The sequence below is a fragment of the Vanellus vanellus genome (genome assembly GCF_965231255.1).
Source record: "Vanellus vanellus genome assembly, chromosome: 6".
NCBI lineage: Eukaryota > Metazoa > Chordata > Aves > Charadriiformes > Charadriidae > Vanellus > Vanellus vanellus.
The window spans coordinates 64,770,073-64,780,274 of NC_138911.1; the positions used below are offsets into that span (position 1 = coordinate 64,770,073).

The window sequence follows — 10,202 nt, forward strand, 5'->3', positions numbered from 1 at the left end:
GGGGTGCACTCTCACTTAAATGTAAATGATGTCAAAGGTGCAAAAACCCCATCAGATACCATGTTTCAGAAAAGACTCCAATTTGAGCATATGGATGTTTTACTGTGGGTCAGGTTTTCCCAAAGCTATTTTTTATGAAGTTACTGAGAAATTCAAGTCCATGTTCTAATACATGCAACAATGCATATTTGTGGTTTTGCCTAACTTAAAACTAGCATGTGCAATTGCAGGGGCTTTCTTTGAAGTCAAACCAAAACTTAGCTTTATGAATTTTAAAAAAATGGTTTTACATCCATTTCAGAATCAGTGACAGTGATTCCAATATTCATCTCCGCAAAAGATTTCCTAATCCTTCTGAGGAGGTAAGTGTGTGGAAATTTACCTTTCTACCACTGTTTCTCTATTTCTCTTGAACTCTTCAAGTTCACGTAGTGTAAAAGGGTCTACTCTATGGATAAGCTCTGTGATAATCCAAAAGCCCTGTGGCTTCTAACAATTTTATTACCAAAACCAGGCATAGCTGAAAAGCTTTATTGAACTCTGCCAAATACATGGAACTGAACCTCACCGAACCTTGAACAAACCCACAAAGGAGTACCCCATACTACAATTAAATCTATTGTAACTGTGAATCTATTGTAACTGTGATGCTTACTTTGTCATAACAGTATAGCTGCAACATTTCTCCTCTTTGAAGCTGCCTTGATTTGCTGCTCCAGTTTATTTTAGTTTTTGAGTTCTCTGTATGTATGTCGGTGACCCACTCACTGCCCTGCAAAAACGCTGAGTGTCTCTTGAAATGCACTTTTTACAAAAGATTGGGCTCCTTCCCTCTCCTTCACCGTAGTAATGTATTATATTATCTCAATAGCAGCAGCTAACCCTAAAAGAATTTCAGTTGTAAAGTGAAACTGCATCCTTATTGGCAGATGTAATTCACATTGGTTTCTTGAGAGCACCGTGTACGACTGAGCTCTGGATTTTTGTTTTTTAACTCGGAAGGAAGGGACAGCAACAGGAGCCTGGGCATGCTGAGCAAGGACAGGATTATGGCTCTTTTCAGCACCAAATAAAATTCTGACCTTCTTGGAGTTCTAAAGAAATGCTGCCACCAATGTTCAATGAAATGGAGGTTTCACATAGATGCTGTAGTTTCGCAATGCTGTCAGAGCTACCAGAAATATGCATGAATGAGGGGAGCTTTATTCAACTGAAGGAAAGCAGCTGAAAGCAAAAACAATCTTCTTTTTTCACAACTTTTTTCCTTTTCTGTGTGCGTACCAGACTGCAGCAGCAGATGTGCAGGCAGGGAACAAATTTATAAGCACACTTCCACTTGATATGAGCAAACATTAGACATACTCTGCAAAGGATGCACACACAACTTCGCTCTTTGGGAGATGCTGAATTTTATTTGTTTATATAATCTATTCCTGCTTTGTTTGTTTAAGGAAACTCATGGTGAAAACAAGCAGAAGATGACAGATATGGGTGAAAATCCATTAATCATTAGGTGAGTCATTCTTATTCAGACAAAGCCTTTTGCAAGGAACCCATAACTTCTAGGTACTTCTAAGAATGTTGCAAAGGGAAATGAAAATTAACTTATAATGGTAGAGACTGACTGGACATTGTGTGTAAGAGCTAGGAGTCCTTATTTACCATAGGTGTAAGGTTCAAAACTTTTATTGCTAGATCTCCCCCTTGACTAAAATGCTTTTTCTTGACTTGAAAGATTCAGCTGCCTAAGCAAGACTGTAAGCACTGTCCCGACATGGTGGGTATTTCAGACCCAGAAAAGAGTGGGAGGACTTAAAAAATGAGGCCCTCCGGCACTGATGACTCTTTCCAAGTTTGGAAGACTGTCGAGACAATGTTTAGAGTAGTCAGTTCTAGGGAAAAATGTAGGGTCTACATACCTATAAGAAACAAGGATGGCTTTATGTTTTCCCTCTCAGTTGATACTGAATAGTATGTCCCGGAACTTTGAGTTCAAATGATGATTGCATTTAAATGCAGAAAACATGCAAAATATTATCAGGATCCAGGGACCTGGTCTCACTTATGCTTCTGTAAAAAAAAAAAAATATGAACAGCTGTCACAGTTATGTCTGTTTGCAGACTGCTGATAGTGAGCAAGTTTATACTTAAGATATATATCCAGTATAACATGTGAGCAAGCGGGATGCCCCAAGCCAGAAAAAGGACTCATTAAAACAGGCCAAAACCCAGTTTTCTCCAAAAGTAGATTACAAAAAAAAGTCTACCAGAGGGTGATTCATACAGTATCACAAAGTTATAAAATGAGTGTACCATCTTGTGTGTTTCTAAATAAGATCTTTTCTTGTCTTTGTGAGTTCTCAGTGGTGCTGGCAGAGTCCATCAGGCTTTGCCCTTATGAACCACAGCTGGAATTTTGGAAAGCTGGAATTTTGGAGTTGTCCTGTAAAACCCCAACTGCTACTTGGTTTCTGGAAGTCTGGGGCTTTTTCTGTTTAATATTCTGGTGTCTGACATGAGATGATCTGAAAGTAGATGATTTGGGGAAAGTATATCAAGTCAGATAGTGTCTAAGTAAAATCATGGAAGTGCGGTATGTGTTGCCCAGAGCTATGTTTACTGTTGTGAATATAAAAGGGCACCTTTTTGACTGGTGGAAATCACCTTACATCAAAGGACTGTACTGTAATGGCATGTATTTAAACTACCTGAGAATTTGTCCGGCATTTTCAGAGGATTAATTGCTATGCACCTTGGCTCCTAAGGAAACACACTGCTAAAGCCCATAGTCTAGTGTGCACTCCAACTGACGAGATTGAAATAGTTCATTAAAATGCTGTCTTTTAGTTTACCCTCTGATCTTGACAGTAGATGTTAACAGTGAGGTTTTCTTCTTTTTCCTGCCTCTTAGCAAATTCTCTTCTGTTTTCAGGAAGAAAAAGGACTTGGAAGCAAGTGAGACTCCAGCACCAACTCATGAGATTACAATTGCCGAGCAGCCAGAGCTGTTCTACTTCATCATTTTCTTCTGGGTGCTGGTCTACTGCCTTTTACTGCTTCCACAGCTTCTTAGCAACAAAGTTTGATCTCTGTGAGGTGCGGAAAAATAAAGGACGGTGGCTGGATTGCTTTGTTTATCTGCATATGAACATGTTCCTTCAGGTGAAGCACAAACAGAAATGTAGGACCTGGTATTTTTGTTTATTATCAGGTTGTCCTCAATTCCTCTACTGTTGTGCTATGACAGTGTCTAAGCACATTTTATATTATGATAATTGTGTAAATATATATAAAAATGATCTGATTTAGTAGATGCGATTTTGTACATTTGTGCCTTGCTTTATAAGATGCTAAATAAAACCAGATAATTATCAGTAGAAATATGAGCAGTTCAGAGCTCTAGTCTTCAAAAATTATTTTCCTGGCTTCATTTCCTTATGTAGGTCCTGACAGCTGTGGAAGAAGGGTGGTGTTGACTTGCCTATGAATCTGGCCCACCCGCAAGGGCAAGGCTAGAAATGCTTTTTCACGGAATGGAATTCCATGGAATTTCCATGGAATTCTTCAAGAGAGCTGGAGGCAGAGCAGAGCTGCAGGAGGTGGAACACACTGACCCCGGGAACTGATTACAATTCTAATGGCAATCTGGTGGAGTAACAAAATCAGGCTGAGGGTTTGTTTGGGTAGGGAGTTTGCTTTTCTAAGATTTAAATTCATTTTTATCCTGCACCTTTTGTTACGTTTAATTTGCAGGAATAAACTGGGAGTGGAGAAATGCAAAGAACATGCAGGCTGGCCGCTTCTTAGGAGGGATCATATGGGAAATCTTAGCCCAGAAACTTCTGTAGAGAATACCTGAAGAAATACACTTTTTGTTTGTTACTGATGGTGGCCATCTTTGCAAAGGTGTTCAAGAAGCTTAATAACTTTATCTGGAACAGATACCACGGTTTTGTGGTTTTTTGTTTTTTAAAAGTACCTCACTGCTTCTGAGGCTGCATCTGCTCCCTTTTCTCTGCTGCTTTTATTTACCTGATCATGTGAAGATTTCTCTTCTTTGAAGGTACAAAAAAATAATTGGTAACTTAATTTGCTGAGGCCACTGTTAAGGCACAAGTGCATGGTAAAAGGATTGGAAATATCCTTTAAGTGCCCAAATCAATAGAGAAAGAAATGACAGATGTGAAACTAAATACAGAGAAATGCTGACAGCCGGTATTGCCTTTCTAGTGCACCTGAAGAGGCTTCTGTGGCTTGTCAGGCACAGTTGAGCAACTTCTGCAGCTTGTAATTTTTGTCCACATCAGTGAATGCCTCAGGATACTCAATTTAGGATTCTTGACAGAGGAGGTGTACCCGTGCATTACAGGACAAAAAAGAATTCTTCAAATTCAGTTTAATAGCAGCAACTTTTCTCTGTGTGACTTTTAGTGTAGTCACTATTTTTCATTGGCACATTTTTAGTTTCATAGTATGCTTTATGAGAGTACATCGTGTTGCTGCTTCCTCTTGAAAATTCCTAAGGTTGACTGCAATGGGCTTCATAAAATGAGGGCTTTCACGATTTACATTGAGTGAAAATTACAACATGTGACTATAAGTTTTACATTATTTTGTTTTAGCCTAAGGTGTATCTCTGCCCTGGCATAGTTTTCAGCTGAACTAATAGTACCTGGGGTCAGGACAGATCAGAATATATAGCAATTTATTTGCAGGTATTTAAAACCTGTTTGTAGTGGGGTAATCCTGACTGTCCATCACACTTCATTCTTCTTTATAAGCTTTTTGTTTCCCTGGGATTTTTCTTATGAGCTGCAGTTAGAATTCAATAGCAGCAGTATGTGGTAGGAGATCTTAAAACATTGCAGGTAAAATTCTGAACCTCTTTCAGTCAACAGAAAGCTGAAATCTTTTCTATTCTGTCCTGTCACCATTGAATAGAGCTTGATTCACCCCATGAACCTAAAAATAAGATCCTTTGTGCTTGGTGAGGAACAGGTCCAAACTTTGCAACTTAATTCAGTGTAAACAGATATAAGTAAACAAAATAGTCTTTCATCTTGCTGATGAAAATGTTCAGCATTTTGAATCACCTGATTTTGTAATGTGTGAACCTGCTTGTGCTTGTTGATGAAAACAGTGATACTTTCTTCCAAAAGAAAACCTATGTTGGAATTTTTGAAGATGCTTTCTTGAAGTAGGCTAAAATATAACATTGAAGGGCTACTGCTTTTTCTCTGAAAGAATAAAACTTAATACAAGAAACTTAATACAAGAAACTTAATATCCTCATCCTGAAAACGAGTCAATACTGGGCTGGGGCATGGCAGCCATTTAATAGCAGCAAGTAGCAAAGTACATTAGTTTGGAGCAAAAGTGTTGACAGCTCTTCATTATGTGCCACTCTTCATAGGCTCCTTTGGTTTACGACAACTTTTTCTGAGCCTTTGTATCTTATTCTCTGGTTCTTCCGCGTTTCTTAGTCTTCAGCAGAGATTATCTGGAGTTGGATTACAGTATCTTCGCAGAACTTTACAGCTATCAAAGTTCAATCAAATAAGCTCCCTTCTTGCCTTCTCTCCTTCCTTCCATGAAAATTAATCAGAATGAGGGGGTCTTTGGATGTCTCATCTAAACAACTTGAATCCATCAAGAATGCACTGATGCTGGCAACTTCATTACATGGTATTTGCTTCCAAAAGGGAGAAAACCCAGAATTTTCTTTCTTGCCTTCCACCGATGGACAGTGACTGAAACAGTGAAGCGGGCAGTTGAAACGTCAAATGGCATCCAGCAATTGTCTTGATCATCTCACCCAATGTTTAAACTGATGTACGCTTTCCAGCCTATCCCATTAAGAGTTGGAGATTTTCTTCCACGCCCAATAGATGAAAAAAATACTAAATTAGTCCATGATACTTGGTATTAAGTCGCCTTCCATATTTGGGTTGGTTTGGTTGTGGTTTTGCTATAACAGAAACAGTCTCGGTGCACCTTACTCAGCCATGACATGGGTGAGAAGATCCAGGGTTAAGAGTTAAAAGTGATCATACTGGTATGGTCAACTGCGCATGAAAAGAGACTGAGCTCTTTAGGACTTTTGCCATTAGTTGGAATAGCAAAAAAATTACATCTGCATAAGCATCAGCTCCCCCCACTTAAATTGACTTGTAAGGCTGCATCTCTTCTTCCACAGCGCAAGATCCAATCCCTCAATGCAAGCGCGCTATTCTGAAAACATTGCTTGTTGTTAGACTTCGCATCCTATTCTGAGCTCACAGTCTTAAAGCCTGATTGGGAAGCAGTCACTATGGCAAAACCCATTTTAACTTGCTGGCTAGAGGACTGGTTTGAGGTGGCAGGACTGGTTTGAGGTGGCACAGGTTATAAAGGCTAGTGGGCAATCTATCATCCAACAGACACATGCTGTCTGAATAAGGAAGTTTTTCCTTAATTTTTGCCTGCGTGTACGAAAAATGCTAAACTTGAACTGACCGCATTTGGTATTTTGATTTAGCAGCAGAATTAAGATACACAAGGGTATTGATCTGTTAAAACTATTTCTAAAACCCGTTGTTGTTGAGAAAATGTGGGTAGCAGAGAAGTGTGAAGTGTAAGTGTCAGGAGGTGCTTGAGGGTCACTGGATAAAGGGTGTTTGGTGTTCACAGAAGCACCATTAAAGACTAAGAGACAACTGTAATAGGATGGTTCAATGTTATTGTAGTCATGTAACTGAACAGCAAAGTGTTTCATTGCAATTTTATAGAAAGTGCAAGTGCTATTCAAGACAGAACCCTGCTGAACATTTATGGGGCAGATGCCTTAGAGTTGAAGAAATGCGTTAAACAGTCACATAATCTACAAACTGAATTGAATATAGCCTTTGCCAAATTGTAGGAAATGATCAGTGCAAAGATAGGGCAAGCACAGATTACAGTAAAAAAATGACAATCACTTTTCAATGCCATGAATATTTTTGATGGATTGAGCTCTAAAATGTATTTTTATTGAGTTTCTAGATTGTAATGAATGTGTCTACAGAATTTTATGCAAAGCTTGAGAGTTCAGCTGTTTTAAAATGATTTTTTTATATAGCAGTGATTATTTTATCTATATATTTAATAGAACTGTAAAACCATTTTAAGAGTACCTGTAAAATTCTATGTATGTGATATGATTATTTATTAATTATGACTCATGAGAATGAACGTTAAGCTATGCATCAGTTGCATTATCCATTTGAAAACTGGAAACTGCAAACACGAGAAAAGTTTTTAATGAACAGTAGACTTGAAAAACATGGGAAATGATTGAATACAGTTGTGTGATTCTGAAAGCTGCATAGCAATATGTAATTTTGTGATGTTAAACTTTCAGCTAAAGTTACAAAATATACAGAGTGATTATGCTACTTTCTTCCATTAAAACTTCCTGAGGCTGAAATTTCTACATGTTGATATTTGGTGTCTAAACACACTTAAATCCTCTACATCTTCTGGAGACTGTCAATTTACTCCAGTGCAGTATGACTCTAACGTCTTTATCCAACTCCGTTGAGTTTACAGGGGTACTATGATACCCAGGGGTTTTTTTTTTTAGGGTTTTCTGCACCAATCCCCACAGAATCAGAGCTTTTGAAGATTAATTTGGCCATGTAACAAGATAATAGTTATACTAGTGCATTATCACTTATGCTAGCTTTAAGTACTTGGAGTCCCTTCTTGCCAAGCGCAAACTTGAATGCATCCAGTGATGTGTTCAGTTCCTCGACTTCTGTGGAAGTCAGTGCAACACAACTGTGTGCTAAGCACACACTGCAGGATCTGACCCTGAGGGGACTTAAATCAAGGTTAATCACATAGGCCAGGAAGTAGCTGAAGCCTATGCATTGCCCTTAGGCTGGATCCCCTCAAATCCAATGGTACACAAACAATCTCACTGACTTCAGTTAACCCCTCTGTACGCATAGTATTTGTTTGCCTAAATTCTGCAGGATCAATCCTCTCTTCCTTCTGGGAAGTTAACATCCATGTCCATTTTTTATTAAGAAAACAGCAGTGAGGGAACGAATGGCTGGAAGATGAGACTGATGTTACAGGCTGGAACTTGGCCATGAAAGTTCCCAAACCGTTACAGGTTGGCCACTGGTTTCCATTGAGCTAATACGTAGTGGATCTGAATGGAGGTAACAAAAAGGTTTTTGTTTTTCCACACCATGCAGTTTTTTGTCAGGTAAATAACATCAAATTCTTCCCCTCGGCATACCACTGATAACACTAATTTACAGCTGCCCAACTTATGATTGTTCACGTTCCAGGTTTATATCTCAACAGGACTTGCAGTGCGGCTTGTTGCCACCCCAAGATGGCGAAGCTATTCCTGCAGGAGAGTGTGAGGTATATACACATTAAATGATATGGAAAAGACATATTCTAAACGGGGTAGCTTGCTTATTCTTTCCACCGCTTCACACAACTCTGGAGCTCACAAAGGGTGAAAAATGAACCTTTTTACTCTCAAGTCCATTTCAGGGTTATCTTAACTGAAATTGGGCAACATCAGTATTTCTTTCCTCCTCTAACTGTGAGACATTGAAAGCTTCCTTCCACCTCAGTGGCACTTTTGATGACTTCCTTCCAGGCACCTGCTACTGCTGGTATTGGAAAACGAGACCTGTGTTATTTTCTCACCATGAGGGGAGTGTCCAAGTTTATGTCTCTGAAACATAAAATTGTCCCCTGGGTGATTAATGTACTTCTTTCTTCATGAAAAGGTTAGAAGGCGCAATAAAAATAATTCATTTTCCCTCAATGAGAATTACTAAAACCTACCATTCCAAGAAAGGCTAGATACTGGCCTTCGCTGCTGTGTTCAGGTCAGGTAATATTTTATTCTGAAGGTAGTTTCATGACTTTCACTGGGCCTTACTGGAATCTCTTTAATTGACAGAATAGATTTGCTCAGTGTCCAAGGACCAATTCGTACAGGGGGGTCCTGATCCACGGCCATTATTAGACTGTAACAGAAAATCACCAGTGTTCAGTTAGAAATGACTGGTCAAATTTAAACCACATAACTTTCAAATTACATGCTGCTTATTTTTTGAGAGAAATAATACAGTCATTTTTTAATGCCAAATAACTTTCACAAGTCAAATAAGTCTATTTTTATTATAATTTAAAAAAATCGACTTCTGCTTTTGTCTTGAACAAAACAAAAAATATTTTAGTAGGCATACCACTTTGTGCTATTTTACTCTTCTATGTATAAAGCTGAAGAAACTGTTTTACCCTTCTTGTTAAAGCTCTTTTAAGGTTTAAAACATAATCTGTAAAGTGCTAGTTTGCTAAAAAGTTAATGAGGGACTTTAAAGCTGAAGAAATCATTTGTAAGTAAGTAATGTAATATTTAAAATACATGTTTATCTTTGGCAAGCAGTAAGGAATAATGCTTATTTAAATGAGAAAAAATGCTGGGAGGACTTGACTGATACTGAAGGAGATGCATTTTTGTGTACTTTCAAATACATTTCTTCTGAATGCTTTCAATCAGTGCTTTGTATTGAATGTTTGCACTTGCTCAAAGCTATTTTTTGTGAGAAATATATTCTTGTGTATAGTTGGTACACTAGAAAAGAAAATGTTTTTAGAAACTGTTAAGCTGTAATAAGAATAGTATTTACTAGCAAATAGTTCCACTTTCTTTTATAAAATCTCAGATTTTGAAATAAATGGACAGGCTTCCTGGATATAATCTGTTAATCTGTGAGTTTGTCCTTTTCCTCCCAAGAAAATATCTTCAAACATCTCAGTTCAGGAGAGATCACCATTTTGTTCTCATTTATGTATTCATTATTACCATTACATTACATAATGCATATATTATATATTTATATGTAATATATAAATTATTTAATATTAATTTTACTTATTTATTCATTTTTATGTCCAGAAATGATACTCACTTTTTAGCTGGGAAGACCTCAGTAAACAGAGCAAATTCATAAAGTGTATTGTTTTCCCACATACCCAAAAAGTTACTTTTCATTTCAGAGGAAGAATCTAGACTTTTGTTCTAGTCAACAAACAGAATGAATTTTAATTTTTTATAAAGGTGGAAGATTTAGTAATTTATTAATGCATAGAAATTGGCATTATGAAAGCAAGCCATGGTAAAGCTTACAAAAACAGTTGTGCTGAAT

General features: G+C 37.7%; 1 protein-coding gene across 1 annotated transcript in view; it reads left to right on the forward strand.

The window, feature by feature from the left end:
* The window catches only part of CLMN (calmin), a gene marked incomplete at both ends in the record, with an annotated part of 75,418 nt that extends 72,332 nt beyond the window's left edge, over window positions 1–3,086 (forward strand). The window contains 3 exons of the mRNA XM_082484946.1: window positions 302–362; window positions 1,452–1,513; window positions 2,933–3,086. Of these exons, the coding sequence (XP_082341072.1) occupies window positions 302–362; window positions 1,452–1,513; window positions 2,933–3,086 (277 nt within the window). The remainder of the gene's footprint in view (window positions 1–301; window positions 363–1,451; window positions 1,514–2,932) is intronic.
* Between the last annotated feature and the right edge of the window lie 7,116 nt (window positions 3,087–10,202).